Here is a 26,421-nt window from a genome sequence, read left to right as displayed (position 1 = left end):
TTTTAAAGAGCTGGAGTCATGAGATAAAAGGGAAGGTCCTTTCATGGACTGAGAACTGGTTAAAAGACAGGGAACAAAGGGTAGGAATTAATGGTAAATTCTCAGAATGGAGAGGGGTAACTAGTGGTGTTCCCCAAGGGTCAGTCCTAGGACCACCTTATATAAATCTGGACGCCACATCTCGGAAAACTGTGTACAGATTGGGTCTCCTCATCTCAAAAAAGAAGATATCTCTAGGCACTAAGAAGGGTTCAGAAAAGGGCAACTAAACCTATGAGGAGTTGGGAGAGGGTCCATATGAGGAAAGACAGAGACTAGGCCTCTTCAGCTGGAACAGAGGGATGACCTAAAGGGGAAGTATTGAAAAGAGGATGCGGGGTTATATGTATTTTAAACATTTGATGAAGTGATGTGATGAGAAAGGTGGATAAGGAAAAGTCTATTTACTATTCCCATAATAACAAGAACGGGGGTCACCAAATAAATATGGGTAGCGGTTAGGACAAATAAAAGAAGTTCTTCTTCACACAGCGCACAGTCAACTTGTGGAATCCCTTACCTGAGGAGTTTGTGAAGGCTGACAAATAAAAGGAAGTTCTTCTTCACACAGCGCACAGTCAACTTGTGGAACTCCTTACCTGAGGAGTTTGTGAAGGCTGGGACTATAACAATGTTTAAAAGGGAACTGGATAAATTCATGGTGGCTAAGTCCATAAATGGCTATTAGCCAGGAAGGGTTAAGAATGGTGTCCCTACCCTCTGTTCATCAGAGGATGGAGATGGATGGCAGGAGAGAGATCACTTGATCATTGCCTGTTAGCTTCACTCCCTCTGGGGCACCTGGCATTGGCCACTGTTGGTAGACAGATACTGGCTAGATGTACCTTCGGTCTGACCAGATACGGCCATTCTTATGTTTCTGTGTTATGAGTTTTAGCCTTTTTTGCCTGTAGTATATCAAGTAGTTTAGGAGTTTGTTTAGCTCTTTGCTGGCAAGATCTTGGATGTTTTAATACTTTCAGCATTTTATTTCACTTTTAGGAGGTAATGGCTGGGTTTACTGCAAGGATAAATTGTAGTCATATAATTTCTATATGTCATTATCGTTATTGTTGTGTGATTTACTGTCACTGCTCTCTAAGCTTTCTCCCAAGTTTAGAATTGAGTAGCAGTGTCTACACGGACACTTTGTTACAAGGGATGCTGCACCTCAGAACTAGGCTTTAGTGACTGGGTAGGGCCCAGAAGTGAAAAAGAGTCTGAGTTTAGAGTCCCAGACCAGGATGTTTGACCTCGGACTGTACCAGGCTTTGTGCAAGTGTGAATTCCCCACCTGCCACATGCACAGTCCTCGCCTCCACAGCTCAGGAGAGGATCGACCTTGATTCTCTGGAGTCAAGAGGGATCTAGCCCAGCTCATGGTGTTCCAATTCTCAGCTTCATAAGGGTTTCCTTAGCGCCTTTTAATTTGTCAGTGTCCAGAATCCTTCAGCCCCTGAATCATGCATCTGCTTCAACGGCAAACTTGGGGGATACCTCTCCCAGGGAAAAGTGCCCAGTGGGGGCCCTGGAGGGAAGAAAACTCCACCAGGTTCCCTTCTACAAGTCATTGTCAGAGGTTGACTCTCTCCCCATCGTTGAGCCCCAAACTGATGTGTCAGCTAGAAACTGACTCTCCCCGTGGCATGGAGCTGGTTCAGGGGCAGGAGAGCATCCCTTTCTACTGACTATCACCTGCCTGCTGCAAGTCCAATAGATGCCCTGGCAGACAGAGCATGAGCTAAGGTAGGATTGAACGCAGCCCCAGGCTAGAGCAAATCCTCTGGAGGCCTGAGCTAGGCTCTGCCCTGGCTCCTAGACCCCTGCTCTTCCCCTTCTCCTTGGAGCCACACAGCATCTCCCCGCCGCACTGCTACCACAGCACCCCTCAGAGGGATACCCCACTGTGCAAAGAGCTGTCCGAAAAGATCAGCAGCCTCTGGCTACATTAACTCTTTCATGGTTTTACCACTACAGGGAGGACCACCATGTATTTCTCTAGTGCTGCCCAGTTCCTCTCCTTCAGCCCACACATCTTCCTACCCACAGAGAGCCCTTCCCAGGGCCAGGGCAGGCAAAGAGGGGCCACAGAAGCTGTCGACGTCCCCTCTGTGCAGATGAAATACTCAGGGAAGAGGTACTCAACTGAGAAGCCTGATAGGCTGTTACACTGTAGCTCCCTTCCATAGCCTTTCGGTTCATTCCATGTTTCCGCCACACTCAGATTACGCAGGGAATGCTCTCCAGTTCTGCCCTGCTCCAGCTAAACAAACTGTTAAGGCGCTACCCGTTCAGCTTAACTTAATAATATAAAGCCATTGTCACCAACACAGTAACCTCAAACCATCGCAACAGGCCACATTTTCAATAACATCAAACAAAACTACCCAATAGTGCTGTCTAGAGAGTACTGAGGTCTATGTTAGCACCAATGTTATAAGTTGTGACAGCTGCTGCAGAGCAAAGACCAGCTACCGTCAATAACAAGACACAGTTTGAGAGGTAAAGGCTCAAACGTTAACCTTCCTTAAGAAAAATCTAGCTCGAATAGCATCCTGATTCTAGAAAACCTAGCCTGGGGTAGCCCCAAAAACTGGCCAAATTTTACCTTCCTGGTGTGTGAGCCACTGAAAAGTAAACTGAAACAACCTGGTTTCTTTCCACTCATAGGCACAGATAGGATGGTGCTGTGGCAAGAGTGATAGATGGGGACTTGGAAGATGTGGATTCAATTCCCTGCTCTGCTACAGACTTCCTGTGTGACCTTGGACAAGTCACTTAGTCTCTCTGTGCCTCAGTTTCCCATCTGCACAATGGGAATAATAGCACTTCCCCTCCACCTTAGAGGGGTTTTGTGAGAGTAAATGCATTAAAAGATTGTGAGATGGTCAGATATATTTTAAGGAGAGTCACATAAGCACTTTAGGGAGATATACACATTACATTTCTCCTCTCCTGTCTGTTCTCTTCTTGTGAATCCTCTTCTCTGAAGCCCTCAGAGACATGGGGGGAATAGACCTAGAAAGGACAGACCCCTTTCAGTGTTGTGTGTTCCTTTAGAAGAAAGTTCCTTCTGACAGAAGATGCAAAGCTCCAGTAAGAAGAGAATAGAAATGAAGATGGGGAGAGAGATTTGTGCAGGAGAACTTTTTCTTTTGGAGAAAATGGTAGCTTTTCTTCCCAGTGTTGTTTCCCAAATGTATTTTTCTTTTGCATGCTTAGCTAATGAGTATCAAGAGTTTATACTAAACAAAAACTCCAGTGCAGACAGGAGATATTTGAGGCTTCTGGGTTTGACAGCATTGCAAGCTAAACTTGTGGGATTTGGGCACTTGTTTATGACTGCAATGTCACTTCTGACAAGAAAATAAGATGTGGTTCTTCCGATTGTTAATAGTCTCCCTGACAACCTTTCACAAGATTTGTTTTAGTAATTTAATCCAGTTTGAACAGTCTCCGATTTTTCTTTTTAGCCTTAAATGCTCTGCTCAACATCTGCGTACACTTCTGAACAGCTTTTCCTCCAATATATGACGAATTCCACTGACTTTGCCATCTAGTTTGTAAATCTTTCCTCCAAATCATTTTCTGTTTTTCCCCCCAGATTTGTCATCAGAATCTCACTAAAACTAAACATTTATATGGGGCCTATGAAGCTGAAAGATTCTTGTGCTATATTCCCAGAGTATACCACCACTGAAATGCAGCTACCCCTGGTTTGCAGGGAAGACCCAAATGGCTCGACAGTATGGAGAGGGAACGTTTGTTGGCCTAGGGTACTAGGTCGTGCCTCTTCTCTTACAAAAGTGTCGTCTGTTCTTTAGGTGCTCATCTTGCATCATTGAAGTCAGTGGGATTTTTGACATCAGAGTCCCAAAAGCCATTCAGGTTCTCTGTTTGTAAGCCTGTGTCTGAAAGAAACCCTCACACAGAGAAGACCACCTGGTGCTCACTTCATCTGCCTGTGGAAGATGAAGAGCTGAGCTGACCCACTCAGCCAGTGTTTGACCCTGAGACTCCAATGAACCTTAGTGTTCCCAACCTGATGCTGCTGCCCCTAAACCTCCCCTCTGACATTTGCTCTTGTCCTGCCATTTTTAATGCATGGGGAGTTTTCGCTATTATTTGTGTCCATTTTTTGAAGCTGGCTTTTGTTGACCAGCCTGAGAGCAATGGGGTCCTTTGTGAATTTAATTTCTGACAGGCTTGGATGAGTTTACATTGAAAAAGGCTCCACTACTGAACGTTGAAAACTTTAGAAAGTTTAGTAATTAAAACGTATTCCAAAATCCATCAGCCACCATTTCTCCTTAGCCAAAGAAAAATGTATTTTGTTAACCGACAAAAATGCCTTGACAGTGAAACAAATGCCTGATGAAATGTAAATGACTAATCTCAGAAACAGAGGAGACTTTTTACCTACTGCCAAGAGTCATCAGTGCCGTTGCTATGTTGTCAACAATGGTGGGTGTGGCTGGAACAAGCAGCAGATGAGATGCGAAATTTTGTGAGTCTTAGAGAAGTAAGAAATACAAATTCTTATTGAATCAACTGTATGTAGGTCTTGGAGACAAGAGATGAAATTGTATCTGATATTATGGGGTTGATTCAGCACCACTGAAATCTATGGAAGTTTTGTGTTGACCCATATGGGAACAGAAGCAAGTTCCATAGGGTATGTCTTCACTGCAGAATTAGCCCAGGCTCTTCCTTGGGTGTTTCCCCTAACTACCCTCCTCTCACACACAAACCTTCTCACCTGAGTGCAGGGGTGCTTTCAACCCAGGCTAGATGGCCAAGCTAGAGCCTGGTTTCTGCTTTCACTTTGGCCAATAACCAGTGAGGAGACAGGTAAAATCTCTTGAATGCCAATAGCCCTCCAATGCCTTCCCACAATTCCCTCCGTGTGCCCGGAAGGACAGACATGTTTTCCAACAATTCACTGGGAAGGACTTATAGAACGGCTCTTCTTACTGCAGCACATAAAACCAGAGGGTCTCCCCCCAGAAGTCCTAGCGACGCGCATGGGGGAATGCAGCACCAGTGAGGAGGACACAATAACACGAGTCAGGCTTTGCTGTCTGGCTGTTCACACCTGGGCTAGGCTAACCCGGGTGCTGATCAACCAAGTTAACGCCTGTTGATAAATTGGATAGTCAATTGCTTGACCGCACTTTGGTTCATTATGAAATATATTCAAGAGACCAAATAACCAGTGTCAGTCAGGTTGATTGCTCTAAGCCAATAACAATATAGTACAGGAAAAAGAGTCCATACTATATCAGTCTCTGGGAAGCCAATTCGTCAAGTGTTGTTACATCAACCTTAGGCAGAATGTGTGCTCCCCGAGATACACTCCTAATGCCTCCTTTTTACACCCTACCTGTTTACAACTAAAAGGCATTGCATACATCATCTGAAACTAGACTGAACCAGTCAGCTCTTTGCCTTGCTTTTCTGGTGTCAAGGTGAACCCCTTATCTCTTTGTTCCGAACACATCCATTTCAGGCGCCAGAGAGTGTGAAGGCATCTCCTAGGTTTGTACTAAGGTAGGACAACCATGTGACTTGCCCTCTTCCTTCAGGGCATTTCAGTACAGGCCATGAGAGTAATTCCCTTTCTGTTGCTATGGTAAAGCACTCACTTGTCCGGATCTTAACAGCTTCCCTGTTTGCTCAAGCCAAAACTTACTTCAATGAATGCAAGGGGTTATGGGATACTTAGCACGAGTGAGCAGGGTGATATAAAATCCATAGGCCAATTTAAGCCATATTGCTGGTGCTTAATGCATACTGTAGCAATGCAGTCTCACCACTGCGGCGCCTCCTGCTGGTCATCCGTGGGAATTAGCTCACCAGCCATCTGGAGCGCCCGACTGGTGATCCGCTATTACTGGGCCCCTGTGTCCTCAGGGTTGCTGCCCTCCCCCCAGCAGTACCCCTCAGTCTCAGAGTCTCCCCACCCAGGGGAACCTCCACCCGCTATCCCCTCAGTCGTGGCTACTGTCAGTCACCATCTAGCCCCCACACTCGGGGCAGACTGCAGTTTATCAGCCAATCATCACAGGCAACAAGGGGTTTGGACTGGCTGCCTTTACTCATCCTCAGGCTGCCCCTCTGCAAGCCCAATACCTAGGTGGGCCTAGGACCAGGCCCTGCAGCCTGGGGATTTGCTGGCCTTGGGCTTCCCAGCCCTGCCTCACTCTAGGTCCCCTGGGCAAGTTCCCCAGCAGCCCTCTCAAGTCAGAGAGAGACGGCTCCCTCTGGCTTCCCTGGCTGCTTTATAAGGCCCAGTTGCTCAGTTTGGGGCATGGCCCCAGCTGCAGCCATTTACTCAATCAGCCAGGGTTTTACTTTGCCCAGCCGCAGCCCTCTGCAGGGCTTTTCCAACCCCTTCTGGGCTCACCCTGCTACACATATTAATATATATATGGTGGGGATAATCTGTATTATTGGTAGACTATGTCTATATGCTAGCCAGCATATATTAGTCAGTAGAAGTCCTACCCTAAATCTCTCCCTAGCACTTTTCACATGAGTAAGAAGTTGAACCCAGTGACCCTAATCCATTATTTCCTCTGCTGGGTAGCACGCTCTCTGCCACTTGGGAACTGCCATTCACCCCAGAAGTAGGTGCAGTTCAGTGGTGTGGGACTTGGAAGGCCTTTGGGGTGAAAGGGGCTGGATAAAGATAAAATAGTTTTATCTCCTGTGATGGTGAAACAAGGAGATGGCATACAGTCCTCTACTAAGGATTCCTGTGATTGTTTTCGAACATGGTCAGGATATGGGGCTAAAACATGGATAAGGCTTTCCAAGGCCTAATGGAAAAGAATTAACTCCTCACTGTGTTTAATTTGGTACTGAATATTGCTCCAACCTAGCACCGCTTTACAGTAAAACAGATTTTATACAATCTCTTTTTCTCTGAGATCCTGCCAAGACTGTCATGCTCTGACAAAGACCAGGCACCATCCTGGGCTGTTTCATTTTTGGTAAGGATGTTCTAGGTACCAATTATCTATGGCACAGTTAACAGCTAATCAAAACACTCATTATAATTTCATCCTTCAACTCCATTCACCAACTACTGTCAAGGCAATTAACAATCACAAGGACTTTTTCTGGTTTCCTAACTTCAATGGATCATCAAGAAAATGTTCTGGCTACACATGTGCTAGACTGTGATTGTGTGGTGGGGTGTTTACCCCCCACAGGTTGTTGAAGAGTTATTATGGGCCTGAGAGGTAACCCAGTGGCTTGGGCCAGATCTAATCAGAGATAAAGCACAGCTGGGAGGAGAGCTAGTGCATTTCTTTCTTTCTCCCACTCCAAATAAAGAGCTGTCAAAAGGAGGAGACCTCAAAGGGGAGGAGGTGTGGTGTTTCCATTCTCTGGGCGGTAGCTTGGAAGTAGGCTGGTTTCTTTCTCCTGGGGTGAGCTGGAAGCCTGTCTGGAGATGGGTTCAGAGGAGCTGTAGCCTGCCTGAATCCCTTAGCAAAAAGAGGAGTGTGCCAACCCCTGAGCTGTAGGGTTGATTGCAGCACAGAAGCCTGTGGTTAGACAGGAGCACAGTCTAGAGCAGCAGAGGCTTGGCTGTTCTGAGGTGGCTGCCAGCTGAAGGTTTGGCTGTTTTTATGCTTCTGTTGGGTTTTGGTAAAGGATTCTGTGGCCCTGGAAGCATCGGTCTGGTTGGAGGGCCAGAACTCTCCTGTGGCTGGAGTAGGCCAAAGGACAGTGGGTGGGCACTGAGGAAAAGGTATTTCAATGCTATATCTAGGTATTGGCTAGAGCTGTTGTGGTGGCCACCTTGCCTCAGATAGTCTTTGACAACTGTTGAGAAAACGATTACAAATCCTAGTGTAACAAGGGCAAAAAAACAGGTCTTCTCAGAGCCTGGGAGAGGCAGAGAGATCCACCTTTCATGCAAAGCCTGGGCTCTAGCTGAGCAGTGAATGGTGTCGGGCCAGAGAGGGGAGATGTGTTATGCTATCTTTGGGCTCACCCAGAGGGCCAGCTTGCCCAGGGGAGTAAGTTAGTGGCCTCAGGCTCGTCTAACTTACATAGACTTGCGTGTGCTTCCAAGGGGCCATTGCAGAAGCCTGGGAGCACCAAACTGCAACATGTTGTGACCACAGCCACTCCCCTGCTAGCACTCCCTGGCATGACCTTCAAACCAAGCTGGCCATGTCCACTCTACAGCACCAGGGATCTCCTACCCCAGGAAAATCCAGGCAGCAGGTGTGACATTCAGGGGAAAGGGCTCCACACACTCGCGATTCCCCTTAGGAAATGGGATTGGCAGGGACATCTCAGACTTGCTCTCTGTGTTTAAGGACAGCCTGGCCACTCGATATATTGCTTTGTCTGTCACTTGACTCGTATGAAGATTCTCCCTCATGCTGGGTCCACCCTGAACTTAGGAAAAAATCCTTCTGTTGCAGACCCTGCTGCAACTCTTGTCTTAAGGGTGAGGTGAAACTACAGAAGCCCATGCCACCTCTTCTGGCCTCCCGACATCATGGCCCTGAATATAGTTTGATTTTTAAGACTAATTACAGAAGCAGAGGCTCATACTTCAGGGGATGAGTGTGGCTTAGTGTTCATGTCACACACAGCTGGTCTTGCAAGTTTCATCAGTGTTCCCAAGTCTCGTGGATTTTTACCCTTAGCTTTCCAATATTTTAGGCTTTTCCTAACCTCCAGATCCTGGAGTCTAGGGATTACGTGAGAATCTCAGCTTTCATGTTTTAAACAAAAGTAATTTTTGAGCCTTCATGAGTGTGGAGGAAAGCTTGAAAATGTGACCCTTAAAAGCTCAAACATAAGAACACAAATAAAAAGAACCCCACATTCATTATTTTAATCTTATGATTCTGGGGAGGCTGACTCATGATTTGTGAATGCATGGGGCTGGCAATGTGTCTCACACAGGATTTTACAAGAGATCATTTGCAATGTGAGGGTTTTTTTTTCCCAGCAGTAGTAGTAAAATGTAACCAAATTGCATCAGTTTCTAAGTCGGTCTCCCTGATAAAATTTTTTGTCAGTCTTTTGGGGGGCTGGCTGGATCCTGCCCATTTATTTGATCGGGGAGGGAGCCAAGCCAGAGCACGTTTTTTACAGTTTGCACATGTGTGTTAAATTGTCCATTTTACACTTCTCCCTAATAGGTTTGATTTATACACTTTACTGCTTAATGAAGCATTAATGCTATTTTTTTTCTAAATTGCCTTTTATGAATAGTCCCAGTGGATTACCTTTCTACTGCCACATTTCTCAGAGAAGATATACGAGTGGTGATTGGGACTAGGCTAGGGCCATATATTAGGTCTGTATGGGTATATCTACACTGGAATAAAAGACCTGCAGTGGGACCAGGTCAGCTGACTTGCGCTTGCAGTGTTAAAATTTGCTGTGTAGCTGTTTGGGCTCAGGCTGGAGCCTGGGCTTTGGGACCCCTTTCCCTCATGGGATCCCAGAGCCTGGGCTCCAGCCCGAGGCCAAATGTCTACACTGCAGTTAAACAGCTTGAGCCCTTTGAGCCTGAGTCAACTGACACGAGCTAGGTGTGGGTGTTTAATTGTTTTACTGACTTACCTTATGTGCTAAGGATTTTGTCTTTAGTTGTTCTTTGGAATAACAAAGGAACTGAGTAAGAACATTCTCCCACAGGTGGATAGCCAGGGACGAATTTTGTCCCCAGTGATCTGCAAGGTTAAAGGTCCATACCTGCAGATACAATTGTATGATTAAGTCCTAAAGCAAGGAAGATGGTGCTACATTCTTCCTATGTTATAAAAAAATAAAATTGAGAAAAATAGAAAACCAAGGGCCCAGCACTGCAGTCTTCAAAAGACAAAACTCCCAGCTCTGTACACTGAGACCTTTATCTATGTAATTTTCGCTGGTGTAAAACTAGAGAAACTCTGTTGAATTCACCCATCCAGCCTATGCAAAGGCAGAAGGGAGCTCAACTGTGTTACATCCCATCTAGCACTTCCTCCGTTGACTACAAAAATACAATAACCTAGGTAACTAATCTTCTTGAGAACGCAGTTTAGTTACTGACACACACATACATGGAGGTGGATTCTGCTATTTGGTTTGAAACTAGGGATGGCTGAAACTTTTCCATCTAAACTGTTTATCAGTTTACAATTTCGAGTCTTCATGAAAAAAACTAAAATGTTTTTGGCTGAAAATTCTTGAGTTTTGCTGTTTAGAAGAAAAGCTGAAATTTTCCTCTGGTGAACAACTCCATTTTCCAACCACTTCTCATTTAAACCTCATCTGTTAATATTGGGCCTGATTCTCCACAATTTAACAAAGGTGTCACTCTTCAGTAACTCCCACTGAAGCCAACCGATTTACACTGATATAAGCCAGCAAAAGGAAAATGAGCCATTAACTGAGACTCTTAAAGCAGCCAAGGAGATTTGGTTGCCCCATTGCCATTAAAATACCCCAGGCAGCTTTGAAAATCTCAATCCTTGCTTCTGTTACTTTTTGACAGAGTTTTCAATTCTACATACAGGAACCGATTCTTCTCTTATTTACACCTCTGTGAATCAGGAATAAATGCACTCTGCACTGAAGAAAGTGAAGTTACACCAGTGTAAATGGATCAGAGTCAGGCCTGCTGTGCTAGATATTCTGTCTTGTTTTTTCTTCATGATACCTTTTCATTATATTGCTTTTGGTAATGTTGCCCGGATTCCTCCCAGTAGGTATTGGATAAGTTGCAGCAGTTTTTCCTTAAACTGGATATTGTTTTTAGCATTAAAAAAGATCAGTCTAGCCACAAAATTTTGGATTCACTCTCCATGTCTCATCTTCTGTGCTGTCTAGAATTTCTTCTAGCAGGTTTTAAAGAGTCTTTCCTCAGTTTTCTTTGGCTAGACTCAAGAGTTTCTCTGCTCATGAAGCCAGTGTTGCAGATCAGTTACTATGGTTACAAAGAAGCAGATTGACGCCTAACATTCTTACCTGCAAAAACACTTTTCCATCCTGCATTTTCATCAGAGAAACTCCAGTCTCAACCTCTTGATGAGCCCTTGTTTTCCATAAAAAAGACTGGTTCCCCAGAACACGCTGTTGCCAAGTGGTCACCTTTAAAGTGGTCATTTACCAACCATTACCACAACATAGAATATGAGACACTGCCGCTATTTTCTGCCCTAAGGGGGACAGAAATGCTGTGGTATCCTAGACACCTCACTGGAGTAATGTTCACTTCTTTTGATTGTCCCCCCGAGGCATTCTTTTCCTATTCAGTTCTCTGATCATACACATCTAATGTAAAGAGATGCGGGGTGTTGGGAAGCCTACAGTACCTACAAGTATTTGATGTGAGAAGTCTTTTAACAGTAAAGTGTTCCACAAAGGAACACATTTCAAAATGACAGCATTAGGATGGAAGTCAAAGTGTGTGATTGTGATGTTGCACTCTATATGATTTTATGAAAATATGCTAATGAGTGTGAACATACTGTAACCGGCATATGCTTCATGCAAAAGGTCTCTTGTAAGGTATCATTACAAAGCTTATAATCTACTGAGTGTGTTCATCCTATTTGTATAAATGTATCACTCTTGTATCTAAAACTAGAAATATGAAATATAACTCTGAGGTCCTATTGTAGTTATGCAAAGTGTGGGCCATTAATGGTGCTTTGGAATCTTGATGGCTATCATCAGCCAGGACAATTTATGTGGCTAGTTCTGTTTGTTTGTAGGCCTTCCTGTGAGTCAGGCTGGGAGGAATGAAGGCTTGGAGTCTTACAGTGACATGTGATCTTTAACTTTGTGTTTTTCCATTTAGAAGGAGGAGTGGGCACCCAGAGAGGGACAAAGGATTCCTGCCTTGTGCAAAGCTATATAAGGGGGTGGAACAGAACAATGGGGCTCCAATCATGAGAAATCCCCTAGCTACCACCTGAGCTGGAACGAGGACTGTACCAGAGGAAAGGATTGTGCCCAGACTAGGAAGGTGTCCAGTCTGTTATAGAAGCTTATTGAAACATCTGAGGGTGAGATTTTATCTGTAATCAGTTTTCTTACTGTATTAGGTTTAGACTTGCATGTTTTTTGTTTTTTTTTTTGGTAATTCACTTTGTTCTGTCTGTTCCTACTTGGAACAGCTTAAATCCTACTTTTTGTATTTAATAAAATCACTTTTTATTTATTAATTAACCCAGAGTGGTAATTAATACCTGGTGGTGGGGCAGCTGTGCATATCTCTCTATCAGTGTTGTAGAGGGTGTACAATTTATGAGTTTACCCTGTATAAGCTTTATACAAGGTAGAACAGATTTATTTGAGGTTTGGACCCCACTGGGAACTGGGCATCTGGGCAGGGCCAGCTCTAGACACCAGCCTACCGAGCACTTGCTTGGGGCGGCACCTTGGGACGGGGCGGCACTCGGGGTTTGTTTTTGTTTTTTTTTGGTTTGACCGGGCGGTGCTGGGGCGAGGTGGGGCTTGGGAGGAGTGGCGCCGTGCTGGGGGGGCAGGGACTTGGATGGCACAGCGCTTGCTTGGGGCGGGGACTTGGGCGACACGAAGCTCGGGGCGTGGGGCAGGGCGGTGCTCTTTGTTTTTGCTTGGGGCAGCAAAAATGTTGGAGACAGGAACACTTTTTAAGCTGTTTTCAGTTAAACCTTCAGCTTTTGGGGGACGTCGTTCAGACCTGGGTCTGGGTTTGTAGCAGGCAGGCGTGTCTGGCTCAAACAGGCAGGGTTCTGGAGTCCCAAGCTGGCAGGGAAAATGGGTTAGAAGTAGTCTCAGCACATCAGTTGGCAGCCCCAAGGGGTTTCTGTGATCCAACCTGTCACAGGGATGTGGCTCATAAAATCCAGGAACCATGACTTTGCTGGTTTGAAGACCTAGGGAGGATGAAAAGGGGCCTGGTAAAGATAGCACTGCAGGAGAGGGTGGTAGGAAAACAGAGAAAGCAATAGATGGATTGTATCAAAGAAGGTTGTAAGCAGGTGGACTTTAGTGCTGCCTCAGACAGATAAAGATAACAGATGCTTGGGATAGGGGGAAGAAGAAGTAAGGAGATCCATGGTGAGGATTATATTTTAAACAAAATCTCCTCTAGGAAGTTAGCAGTATGTGGACATGTAAGAGGTTGACATTGTGTTCAGACATGACTCAGGGTGTATATGCCTTTGAATAAACATGTGCAGTATAATACTCTTAGCAACAGATAAACTGTTTTTTCTGGGTGAGAAATAATAAGCTGAGTGTCATCCATATCTGGAAGTTGCCCCAACCATACCTCCAGACTAATGCTGCTAAGAGCCTCGCACATGCATTGAATAAGAGAGGACAAGATGAGAGTTCTCTCTAGGAAGAACAACAATTGCTAAGCACAAGACTTTGGGTCCTGACAAGAAATAGGAATGAGTCCATTTGTGAGCAGCCCTGCCCAATTCTCCCAAGATCTACAGACAGGTCAGTGGCATCTTATGATTTCATTATCGTAGGCAACAAATAGCTCTAATTACATTAGCATGGATACTTGACTTTTTCATCCATTACTAGAAGGTCATCAGCCCTCCCCAGTTATGCAGTCCATTAATCCAACTCCATACCCTGCCTGACAAAGGGTCAAAAGGATCTGAGAAAATACTGAGAAAATTGTCTGGGCACAGATAATCTTTTCCTCTAAAGGGCCAGTCAGAGTATCAGTCAAGTTTCATGAGCATAGGTGGAGCTTTAACAGAGGCCAGCCCTCCTAATGGGTGGTGTTGCCAACCTGCATTAACTCTGGGCCAGTCCCTTCTCTCTTGCCTTCCCCAGGCAGAATGTAAATCTGGAGCACACGTGGTGGCCTAAAGTTTCTTCAAAACCTCAAGAAACCCAGAGAGTACTACTAGCCAAAACTCAAAGAGAGCTGATGTCCCTGCAAAGTCATTGCCCTACCTCCAAGGACATAGACAGATTAATCTGAATCTTCTCAGGGAGAGGAACTCAAATTAGCTAATAAGGTGACATTGCCACTACTAAGCAACCTGTCCATTGTTTGAGATTTGTTGGAGACAAAAAACTGATCTTGCAGTATTATCCAATCAGGTTTCAGAGATCCATGTAAAGGTGGGGCTTCAACTTCAAACAGTGACAACCCTGTGGACCAATGACGTTGGTATACTCAGCATAAGCAATTGATCCTTGACGTTCCAGCCTCCTGAGAGAGAGGCACAGGCGAAACCTATAGAACTGATTTCAAACTTGGCTCGTATTTCTTTTATTCTTTAGGCAGGCATCATTGCCATTCTGATCTGCCCGCCTGCAGAACACAAAAGTGAAGAGGGAGAGGAGAGGAAGGATTTGATCTGATTCTGTCACATGTTATGCACAGTTGTTAATATTTTCCCCGTAGCACCTCCTCTGTGGGTGTGTCCTTGGGAAATGCATGCTGGCTTAGAGCTCTTAGGGAAGCTTCATGGGAACAACAGACTATGATCAGAAAGTCCATCTGCTAGTTAAGCATTTATCTTATTCAAAAAAAAAACCCATACTTTGTTGTAGTTAAACATTGATGCTGATGATATGTCTTTACAATTGATAAAACCAAGATTTCTTTTTAAAAACAGACTTTAGATTCCCAGGGGAAAATAATAATGGATGCACTCAGCTACAAGAGAGTCAGGAAATGTCAGGAATTAGATTTACCTTCCATTTTTATAAATCTTTGCATACTCCATTATGGATTTACACAGCAAAGAAATAGCTATTTACATTTATATCTGCGTCTCATCCCAAATTTCTGGATGATATGAAATGCCCCTTAGGTTAGCAGTGTGAGCCAGAAATATATTATTCATGCTTTCTATACTGAAGAAAACACAGTGGATACCATAGTACAGCACAAATAAAAACCAGATTCCTTCACTTCATTTAGAGCAATTGCAATTCTTGAACTAGATCAAGATGTATTTCATCATTCCTTTTCACAGTCTGGACACTGTATGAGAGAGAAATCTTCACATCCCATTGGCAGTCTGTTTCCTTTCTATTTACATTCTAACTCTCTTTTGAGCGCATATGCAGCAACAAAATATGTCCCTAAAGAAACCCCTATAGCACGCACAGAATTTAGTGTTTCGGTTTATTTTAGTGACCACAAAATACCACCCATACAAAAATGGGTGTGCTGCCATATTTTGACCTTGCCTTTCTTAGACAGTCAAAGTTCTGATGGTGAATTCGGTTATCATTGCAAGCTAACCATTTTTATTCTTTTTGATTGAGATCGTTACACTGCAGACATCCCACCAGATTTGTATCATAGCAGTTCTTTGCGATGTTAACACTGAGTTAGATGGGGACTTGGACCAAATGCTTATGCAGGGGAATAAGGAGGAGGGAGAAATTTTCTTACACCTGGGTTGGCTACTTGGCTCTTGGCGCAAAGGAGAAAAAAGGCTTTGTGCACCTGCTTACCACCTCTCCCTGCGCAGGTGACTGGGATGTAGGATGGGAGGGGCAGGGAAGGGCTGAAGCCTTAGTTATCTCCCAGTGTCTGAGCCACTTCAAGGACTAGTTCAGGCCATCAGCAGTGCCAGCACCCTAATTCTTCCCCAGAGCAAGGTGAAAGAAGGGAGGGACCTGAGCCTCTGGGGGGGTCTCTGAAGCACAGTGTCCTCTGGAGTGATGCATTTTTCACACCTTCCCTTGCTCAGAGCTGTACCTAAAGGCACAGTTAATGCTATAAGCCAGGGGTTGGCAACCTTTCAGAAGTGCTGTGCTGAGTCTTCATTTATTCATTCTAATTTAAGGTTTTGCATGCCAGTAATACATGTGAACACTTTTAGAAGGTCTCTTTCTATAAGTGTGAGTGCCACTGAAAATCAGCTTGTGTGCCGCAGGTTGCCTACCCCACTATAAGCAAAAATGCACTTTAAGCTGAGACTGGTCTGAGGTGCAAAGCCGGGCTAGGCATGGAGATCTGATCTGGTCCTGAATTTCCCCTACTCTGCTGATGGTCACAGTAGAAGGGTTTGGATTCTGGACCAGCTGTACTGCAGAAGGGGGCCTCTTAGTGAAGACAGCAGATTTAATGCAGGTTTAAGCGTATATTTCATAGACAGGCTTTTTAAACAAATGTCTGAGCCTTAGAGATCACATTTTTCAGTGCTTCCAGTCTCCATGTCAAAGCATCCTTGCACCTGGGAGAGATCCCTCTTTAGAGTCCGTAAAGACTGCTCCCTTCTCAGCTGGAGAGCTCACTAAACATTGGCTTCCTTTCCCCTTGGAGCTACAACAGCCTCTGCCCCCAGAGTAAGACTGAATTCAGCCGATTGAGCTGCCTCTCCTGGCAGAGCATCAAACCATCACTAAACCTGCTGGAAGGATTATCTAGGGGAGAGAGCACTGGTTTGGGATTCAGGAGATGACAGCTCAGTGCCTGGCTCAGCCACAAACTATTTATATGGCCTTGGGCAACTCATTTAATCCATCCCATCTCTGTTCCCCAGCTGTGAAATGGGGCTAGTACTTCTCTACTTGACAGGGGTGTTGTGAGGATAATAACTTTGTGGCATTCAGACATTATCATGAGGGCCATATATGCCCCCGGATAGGAATCCAATCTGTCAGAATTGTGACCCAGCGTTCAGAGGGAGGTGGTTGAGAGGTGCAAGTGTGCAAGGAGGATGTTCAAAGATCTTTCTTTTGTTGTTCCTAATCCCTGTCCTGTCAGCTCTGGTTTTCCAAAGTGACTTGCTCTTGCATTGCCTAGGATAAAAATGTGATTGTCTCGCTCCTATCTTTGCTTAGAGGCTGCCTCTGCAGCTAAGGAATTCCTTACAATGATTTCAGCACCCAGACGGGTTAAGCCTCTGTGCAGGCCTCAGAGTAGAAACAGGCATCTTCCTTCAGACTTCTGCAGCTGTGACCTCTGCACCCTAAACAACGGGTTTTAAAAATAGTTCAGATCCAGATCGTCCAGCAGTCTATTGACACTGCGCACTGCTGGGGAGCCAGGGTCAGGCTTGAACTTGGGCCCTTGTTCCTAACAAAGGCTCAGCCCGTGCCTTTGCCCTTCTGCATCCAGGGGGTTTACTGGTAACAGGGGAGCTAAGCTGTAGAAGCTCTGGCAATGCAAAGCACCGTCCTCTTTGGCTAACTTCAGAGGGAGCTAGTGTGCTCAGAGTCTCCCAGGATCAGACTCTGCGAGCTGCGCTGGGTCCTTCCCGGATGTGTGATCAGGGAGATGCTGATGGTCCCAGTAAGCTGTAGGAGAATAGAAGGAGCAGATCCCCTATTATCAGTGTGGGGAAGGGCAGGGGAATCCCATGTAATAATTATAGAGCTACAGAACATTCCTGCTGGGGCGGGGGTGGGGTGGCAGAACAGGACCATGTTAGGCAGAAATAACTCTCAGCAGATGAATAAATGAAGTGCAATATCTGGGGGTTAAATCTCAGTCCCAATATCACCTCACTCCCAATATCCAGTGCTCCCTGCCCTGTGGCCTGGCACACCCAAGGCAAGTCCCCACAGCAGCCAGCTGAGATTCTGGGGAAGCCCTAAAATGGAGGCAAGGTGGAGAGCTGAAAAATGAGTTCTTAGCTGTGTGCTGCACAGGTGGTATCATAAGATTAAAAAACCTGGAAGCACTTTTCCTGGCTGGTTTCTTCACTCATAAAAAGAAACAGAAGGCACAGACCCACAATGGATATACCCGAGAATGAGATTTTTCCTTTCAAACAGTGTAAGGAGTAACATGCCTGAATTGTATATATTATTAATTCCGTGTGTTGGATTTCAGGGTGCTTTACACTGGAGGTCAGTGTCTCTAGGGGAAGATCTCCTCCTCCCTACCCAGACCCGAACTGATTAGATCTTTTTTTTTTTTCCTACCTCAGGATTCTGTGACACCTTCAATATTGACACCAAAAGGCCCCGAATCATACCAGGCTCTAAAGAAGCGTACTTTGGCTACACAGTGCAGCAGCATGAAATCGCTGGGAAGAAATGGTAAGTGAGCGCCTCTTATCCCTGTGGTCTAGCAAGAGGACAGGTGCCATTCTCTTAAAGCCAATCTATGCAGAACACTGTACAGTCACTCCATCTCACTAAAGGTGCTATCTCGGAGAAAGCAGCATTGTGGCTTTCTGTTCTGAGAGGGACTGTGAGGCAAATTCAGCTCTTCCTTACTCTGGTGTAAATCTTTGATCTTCCCGAGTGCCTTCCATCTGAGGAGCTCCAAGCGTGAGTCACATGAGAGGTTCTGTCAGAGAGAGAGTTTTTCCCTTTCATAGAAGCTGATGGGTGTTGAGTTTCCAGGTCCTGCTATTGCCTGTCATTTGTACATGGCTGGTTCCATTCCCATGAACATTACCTTCGATCTTCAAGTGGTTTCACACCCCCAGGGGGTTCTCTTTGAGTTTCAGAGCCTGGGACTCAGAGAAAAACTCAAAGCAAAAGAGCCTGGCTTTTGGTCAGAACTGTTAAGTTTTACCTGGTTTCCACCCAAATGCACAACATAAGCCAGGTTACTTTGGGTTGGGTAAGAGGGATGAAACTTGGCTGAATTTTTATCTGGCTTTAGGTTTCGTGGTGAAAAGTTTCACTCCCAGCCAAGGCTGGAAAAATGAGGACTGCCTAGGATAATATGATGATTCACCAGATGTTAGAAACGTCACTTAATGCACTTCTGGAAGTCACTCGGATATTACAACGATGAGGGTGGCCTGAGAACCTATGCAATGCCCCAAAATTTCATTAACACAGAGTTAAGGTTGCCCAGTGGTGCCTAATGCTCTTCCAGAGTCGCTGACCATAAATCTCTGAAAACCAGGATATGAAGAATTTATGGTACAGGCCGCCTCCATTTTCCCCTGTCCCTATCCCCCAACTCCCTCTACTATGTCCCCCTCATTCCTCCCACTGCTCTCCTACCCTTCTCTACCACTCATCCTTATTTATCCCCCTCTCCTCGCCACAGCCCAAAGCCCCCTCTCCCGTCCCCTCCCAAAAGCCACACCCCTGTACAGCTCCAGCACCCCAACACATTCTCCCTCCGTGCCCCTGCACATTGCACCAAAAAGTTATAAGACTCTGAATATGTTCGGAGCAGCTCATGTTGGCAGGCGGTGGGTGTCTATGTACTAAGTCACGGGGCACTTGCTTTCCTTTGATCGCACTGTCCTATTGTTCAGGAAAGAGGATGACATTATCCTAACTGCTTACTAGAGTTTTTCTCCTGACCTGTATTGAAGTTAATGTTAATTTCCTTGACAATACGTCTAACGGAAAATCTGAGTCTGTGTGTGGATTTTAAACTATTGCTCTTATCATATGTCACCTTGAGCTACCCGGATACTGTGACAACAGACTGCCTGGACACTCTTGCTTCAACAGAGCCCTAATCTTGCTGTGTGCACACATCCTGTTCTTTTACGCCTTTCACTTTGGCATGTGTCAATCCAGACTTACACACCTTACCCTTAGTCACCTTTTCAATCAACCAGAAAGGGGCTGGCCACTAGCTGAGCTAAAACCCAAACAACTGAGATCAGTTTTGGGTGGGTCAGAGCCACAGTTTGTGCTTTAGGTGTATGCAAAAAAATCAATCAATCAATAAAAGACATGATGATTTTGTAAAAGGCTGGGTTGGGAGGGATGGGGGAGGGCTGTATCTTAAGAGTCCCTTGTTCAAATGGCACCAAATCAGACCCCTGACATGATCTGGCACCACCGTGAGGCACAGCACATTTCAAGACCATCCTCGTCAGCATGTGAATTTTAGAGCATTTGTAATAGCCCTCATCCAAACAGAAAATGACTCTCAACCTTAACCAAAGCAGAGTAGTGCTCTGCTATTCTAGAAAATAAACCAGACCACACTGCCTATTGTCCTTCTGCTTTCTGGGACTTGTTGCCCAGCTATGCTCGGTGCTCCTAGATGTCACGTTGTAAAGATGCCTGCACCCCAGGTGACAACAGTCGATGTGTGCGAATGAGCTGGGGCAGCCTGTGGTTTGAGCAGAAAGTTTACAGGGTGCAATGGGGAGGGGGTCTAATGACTAGATCAAGATCTGAGGCTTTGTATCTAAATGCTCAGCCATTTCTATGTGTGAGAGTGGCTTTGTGCACACTTTCCCCATGTCAATGTTGGGCTTTGCTGTCTTAGTCTGGGAGGATTGCTCTGATTATTAAGATATTCACATGTGTGAAAACCCACCAGATGAAAAGTCCTTCCCGTGGCCCCCAGATCTTCAGATAATCCAGGGGAATTGTCTGTCTAGTCTCTTTGGAGGCACACTTTCTCCCTTACAGTGTGGCCTCACATGACGTAGAGTTGGTGGAGTGGCTTTCAGGCCTCCCCCACTGCTGTTCTCATGTTCTGCCATTCCTTCATTCTGCTGCAATATGGCTCAGTGGCTTCGTATACTTGTGAGTTAATGAGAGGTTCTGATTTAACCTTGGATTCCCCAGCTTTTGTCATCACAGCCTTAACATATTTAGATGCAGTTTCTTTTCTGTTTAATTTAAGGCTGTCCTGTGGTGAATGATGAGTCTCTTGCTGGATTTATGCCCTGATTGCCCTAAAGCCGAAGGGATGGCATGTTTTTCCCAAATCACACCATATACTGCTTTAGTTAGAGACGACTGCTGGGGGCCGGAGACTTGTTAGAAACAGCAAAGGGTGAGTTCGTGGTCACAAGAGACCAGCCATAGGAGTACAGTGGTGGATCAGAGCTCAGGGATGCTGCTCATGACTTCAGAACTCCTAGCTGTGATTCTTCTGAGATATTTGCAGGTATATAAAACACTGGTGTTTCCACTCTGTGGCCGCTGGTTTTCTTCACCCTACAGGAGGGGACTGAATTCAGAGATTCAGAGAATGTAGATTGACATTCCTGTGAAAGCTGGCAATAAGGGACTGGTTTGAAAGGCGAATGATAGCACGATTATGCGTTCACTGTTGCCAGTTGAAAAGGAGAGTTTAGGTATTTAAAGGTGCCCTTTAAAACTCTTGGCTGAGACTTTTAAAACTGGGTGCCTGTATTTAAGACCTAGGTATTTTCCCACTGCTTACATGGGACCACCAGTATGCCCCAAACTATAGCAAAGAATCCTGCATGTCATGCATCCAACGAAGTGAGTATTCACCCATGAAAGCTCATGCTCCAAAATGTCTGTTAGTCTATAAGGTGTGTGACAAACCCAGGCCAGTGGGGTGCAGGAGTCTGGTAGAGGGTAAATATACTGGTCACTGGGTGAGTAGTTTTCTGTTCCCTGAGTGACCAGAGCAGGGGCTGCACTAGAGTAATCAGGAACCTGCTAGAACCAATTAAGGCAGACAGGCTAATTAGAACACCTGCAGCCAATCAAGGCAGGCTAATCAGGGCACCTGGGTTTTAAAAGGAGCTCTCTCCAGTCAGATGGGGAGGAACCAGAGGAGAGAGAGTGCATGTGAGGACCTGGGAGCAAGAGGCACAAGGAGCTGGGAGTGAGAGGCTGTGCTGCTGGAGGACTAAGGAGTACAAGCGTTATCAGACACCAGGAGGAGGGTCCTGTGGTGAGGATGAAGAAGGTGTTTGGAGAAGGCCATGAGGAAGTAGCCCAGGGAGATGTAGCTGTCACACAGCTGTTACAGGAGGCACTATAGACAGCTGCAAATCCATAGGGCCCTGGGCTGGAACCTGGAGTAGAGGGTGGGCGTGTGTTCCCCCCAAACCTCCCAACTCCTGATCAGACACAGGAAGAGTTGATCCAGACTGTGGGGAGGATCACTGAGGTGAGCAAATCTGCCAATAAGCGCAGGACCCACCAAGGTAGAGGAGGAACTTTGTCACAGGTGCCACAGGATTTTTTCCTGCTTTTACAGATCCAGACTAACACGGCTACCCCTCTGATACTTGACCTCAAATTATAGTTGGCCCTAGGCTTAAATTTTCCAAAATGACTCGTGTTTTGTGTGTGTGCCCCCAACTTGAAACTCCTTATGGGGTGTGGCTTTCAGAGGGTGGGAGCTTATCACTTCCTGAAAACCAGGCCTCTCTGAGGTATCTCAACCTGGGCAAAATCACTTTAGCAAATGTGAGCACCCACGTAAGCGGCCTGATGTTCAGAAGTGCCTCCCAGCTCCCCTTGACGTTGACTGGGTTGCTGGGTGTTGAGCCCCTCTGACGATGAGAGTCCACGTTCTTTCCATGATGCCTGTTTGCCTGTCTTCCTCTTCCTTTAGGTCACTTTATCTATTTTGGAAAGACAGAAGAAATCCTCTTGCATCCTCGTATCAATGTGTGGAGACCTGTGGTTTCCATCTGAAGTGGCAGATACTTCTATTGCAGGATTTTGGTGGCTGGTGTTCCAAGTGCCACATTTAAACAGCTCATCCATAGCATTAGTTTGCCAGCAAAGCCAGTGTAAACAAATGAACAACGGAATGAGAGTTGCCAGCTATTTCTGTTGACTAAGAATTAATGTTTCACTCATCAAATTCCTTGTGGTTTAGGGAACAACGATGCAGCTAAAGAACCTGCTAAATCAACACCAACTGTTATTCAATATGTGTATTAATCATCCATTTTCAAATTAAACATGTGGGGAAAGAATAAACCGCATTCCCCAAATGCCATTCAGTTGGGGATTTCAGTGCCATTTGCAATTGTTTGGATTATTTCTTCCCCTCTAGGAGCAACCAGTAATACTTCCCTTTGTTAAACAAGAAGAAGTGGATACTTGTGTCCACACACAGATCTCCTTATTTGGATATAAATGTTGATATTTCCCTCCAAGATGGTCTTTCCCAAACTCTTTGGGGAACAAAAGACCCTCTGCAGGCACGCGCACGGAAAAGCCAATAAAATGAGGAGCAAGCATGAAATAATTTCCTGACTGTTCATCTTGCTCGGGTAGAGGAATAGGCAGGAATTGGCCATGTTAGAGTAACATTTTCTGTGCCCAGCACCTTCCGGTAGAACTTCAGTTCAGCATAGGAATAGCTCCTTTTCTGTCATGATTCAAAATGCCACCAGCACTTACATGTACATTAGATCATACAGCCTTGAGTTAGGCTTGGATCAGAATTTCCTGATGATTGGAGTGTCCAAAATCCAAATCTTTCTCCTTGTGCCAATCTCTAATATAGTCAAAGGTGAGTATGAATCACAGTGCATGGTATATTTATCCCGTCTGATCTCCTGCTGTAAGTGAGCCAGCAATTCTAATAAAACTTACAACCATAATCAATCTCTGGCAGGCTAAAGCAGTAATTTCTGCCTGCTAATGCAGTATCTCTCTGGCAATGTTGATCTTTAATCCTGATTAATGTCTTCAATCCTGATTTACATCCACATGATACACTGCTAGCGATTGCAACTCTGGCTGTTCCTGATTGCAACACTCAGTCAATTTTGAGTGTACCACTAACACCTTTGCAACAGATATAGCAGGCGCTTTTGTGTATAAAAGGGATAGACATCTGGTTTGCAATGGCCTGAAGTAAGATGCTTATGTGTTGGAGTTTCTCTCTACCATTTGTTGGTCAACTAGCCTGAGTCGTGGCAACCACTTTGTGGTGTACATGGCGGGTGAGAGCTAGGATGAAGTATCTGTTTTCTAAAAGAACAGGAATCCTTGTGGCACCTTAGAGACTAACACATTTATTTGAGCATAAGCTTCCGTGGGCTAAAACCCACTTCATTGGCTGCATGCAGTGGAAAATATAGGAGAAAGAGAGATATACAGAGATGACATGAAAAAATGGGTGTTGCCATACTAACTATAATGAGAATAATCAATTAAGGTGGGTTATTATCAGCAGGAGGACAAAACCTTTTGTAGTGATAATCAGGATGGCCCATTTCCAACAGTTGACAAGAAGGTGTGAGTCATAGTAGGGGAGAAAAAAATTAGCATGGGGAAATAGGTTTTACTTTGTGTAATGACCCATCCACTCCCAGTCTTTATTCAAGCCTAATTTAATGGTGTCCAGTTTGCAAATTAATTCCAATTTTGCCATTTCTAATTGGAGTCCGTTTTTGAAGTTTTTTTGTTGGAATATTGTGACTTTGAGGTCTGTAACTGAGTGACCAGGGAGGTTGACGTGTTCTCTGACTGGTTTTTGAACGTTATAATTCTTGACGTCTGATTTGTGTCCATTTATTCTTTTGTGTAGAGAAAACGTATCAAGTTTATCCTCGCTGGAGAGGGTCACCATTTTTCTAGATTCCTAGATTTTATTTTAAGGCCAGAAGGAATCACTGTGATCTTCTAGTCCGACCTCCTGTCTAACACAGGCCACAAAACGTCACTCCCTAACTTCTGTCTGAGCCAACTAGAGTGTATCATTTTAGAAGAATGTCCAGTCTCTATTTAAAGACTTCAAGGGACAGAGAATCCACCGTATCCCTTGGTACGTCCTTGGATCGTTTGCCCAGCTGAGTCACTCCATTGTGCTCCTGTCCTCACCCCAAAGGTGTAGCCAGCTGAACTGCAGGTGGGGCCAGGGCCCTGCCCCCTGATGGGCACCTAGCAGAGGCCCAGGGCTGAGTGTAGACCATGTTATCTGTTCCAGGCTTAAGTGCTACTACTTGGCATATTCTCTCCAGTGCCTGGAGGCCTGCATTTGCCCTGACCAGGTGGAATTCATCGGCAGGTGCTACATCTGTTTTCCTGTTCTCCCTCCCCATCACGTCAGCCTCCAAAGCGCAGGGTTTGGCCCATGGTGTTTATCTGTCTGAAGGAGCTAGGGGCTATTTGGTGAAAAAGATTCAATGTGCGATATAGAAGCAGCCTTTCCCTGGCAGAAACTCAGATTCGCTTTGCTTCTAAAGCAAATGGCAACGACTAGAGGATTGCAACGTGATTCACACTGGTGTATGTCTTTAAACCACTCGCAGACTGCAGCTGGTACAGAACACAGCTGCTCACTTACTGAGGATTGAGAGCACATGAGGCCAGTGTTCTGGAATCTGCACTGGCAGCTTCTTGGTCTTTGGGTGGAGCGGAAGGTATTGGTTATGACCTGAGACTGGCTTAACTGAAGGATTGCCTCCCTCCCTGTGGTGAGCAGGGGCATGCAAGCCAGATCCCCTGTTATAAAAGCGTTGGGACAGCTGACCGGGCCCCTCTCCCACAGTCCAAAACTGCCTGAACTTAGTGACTTAGCTCAATACAAAAAACATGTATTTGAGAGGGGATTTTTGGAGCTGCTGAGGGCCTACATCCTAGATGAAGAAGGGGGTAGATAGCCGGCTGAATTCCTGTGGCATCCTGTGACTTCACTGCTACTGAGGTTGAATTCAAGGGCCAGATTCTCATACTGGTGTATGACACCCCCTCTCACTCCCCCCCCCCCCCGCTGCTTGCATGCATGTGCACTTGGGGATTTGAGAGTCAAAATCAGGCACGTGCAAAAGGATGTGCACACTTTTCTGTATTCCCACGTACAATCAGAACCTAAACTAACATAGCAGACTTCATTTTTAAAGACGTATCATCCCAGCCTCCTGTTTTGCAGGTGCAATTTTTGCACTCCCAATTGACTGTAGGTGAAAATGATGTATTCCAACACCTACTTGTCTGAGGTGGCAGCCAATCAGATAGCTAGCTAGAGAGGTAACTGTTATCATGTGATCTTAATAAGGAATTATTAATCTTCTCGTTTGCAGAAACTGCTCCTATTTGAAGACTTAATTAGCTAATTTTAGCACTCAGTCACATTTTGCAATCTGTTATCCCACAGAAAAGTCCTTTGGCAACTGGGTGGTAGAACAATTCTGCTAAGTGGCTGGCTCAAATCAAGCCTCCATTGATGGTGACCAGAAGTCATTGCTATCTGATGGCTTTGAAATGAGCTGTGTATCTTAGTTCATGTCCTAGAGAGCAGGGATTGCATCACAAAATCAAGGCAACTGCCACAAAATTGGCATCCTTAGTTGTAGCCTAGGCAGAGAAGTCAAGACCCTTGCATGGAAGAAGAAAGATCCTGTGACCCCAGGGCAAGATTGAGCATATGGGCAAGTTGGCTTGGCAGGGGTGGGGGGGATCTCCGTTTTCCAGGGCTGCTAATCTGACGTCTTTCACAAGCACTGCCTTCTCACTTATAAACCGACACCTGCTGTGGGATAATAGATGAAATACCATATTTGTAAGGACCTGATCCCAGTGCAAAGACGCCCATAGCAGTCAATGGGCGTCTTTGCACTGATGTCTGTGATCTTTGATTTAGGCCCTAATAGATGTTTGGTTTCTGCAAAGAGTTTTCTGATGGGTTGATTCTGAGCTCAGGAAATTGTTTGAAGCTGCAGATCTCAGAATTAGATAAGGAAGAGGAAATAAGATGCTTTTCCTTTAGCTTCCTTCCCCCTTTTGCTTTGGACACGATCCTTTTTTGAAAATCCTCACTTTGAT

At 45.3% G+C, this 26,421-nt stretch overlaps 1 protein-coding gene across 4 annotated transcripts in view; it reads left to right on the top strand.

The window, feature by feature from the left end:
• Positions 1-26,421, top strand: part of ITGA11 (integrin subunit alpha 11) — a 171,952-nt gene that overhangs the window by 4,859 nt on the left and 140,672 nt on the right. For all 4 annotated transcript variants that reach the window (XM_032764367.2, XM_032764362.2, XM_032764364.2 and 1 more), the window contains exon 2: positions 17,919-18,030. In XM_032764367.2, the coding sequence (XP_032620258.1) occupies positions 17,919-18,030 (112 nt within the window). The remainder of the gene's footprint in view (positions 1-17,918; positions 18,031-26,421) is intronic.

The sequence above is a fragment of the Chelonoidis abingdonii genome, chromosome 9 (genome assembly GCF_003597395.2).
Source record: "Chelonoidis abingdonii isolate Lonesome George chromosome 9, CheloAbing_2.0, whole genome shotgun sequence".
Classification (NCBI taxonomy): Eukaryota; Metazoa; Chordata; order Testudines; family Testudinidae; genus Chelonoidis; species Chelonoidis abingdonii.
This window is presented reverse-complemented; position numbering and strand designations above follow the sequence as displayed.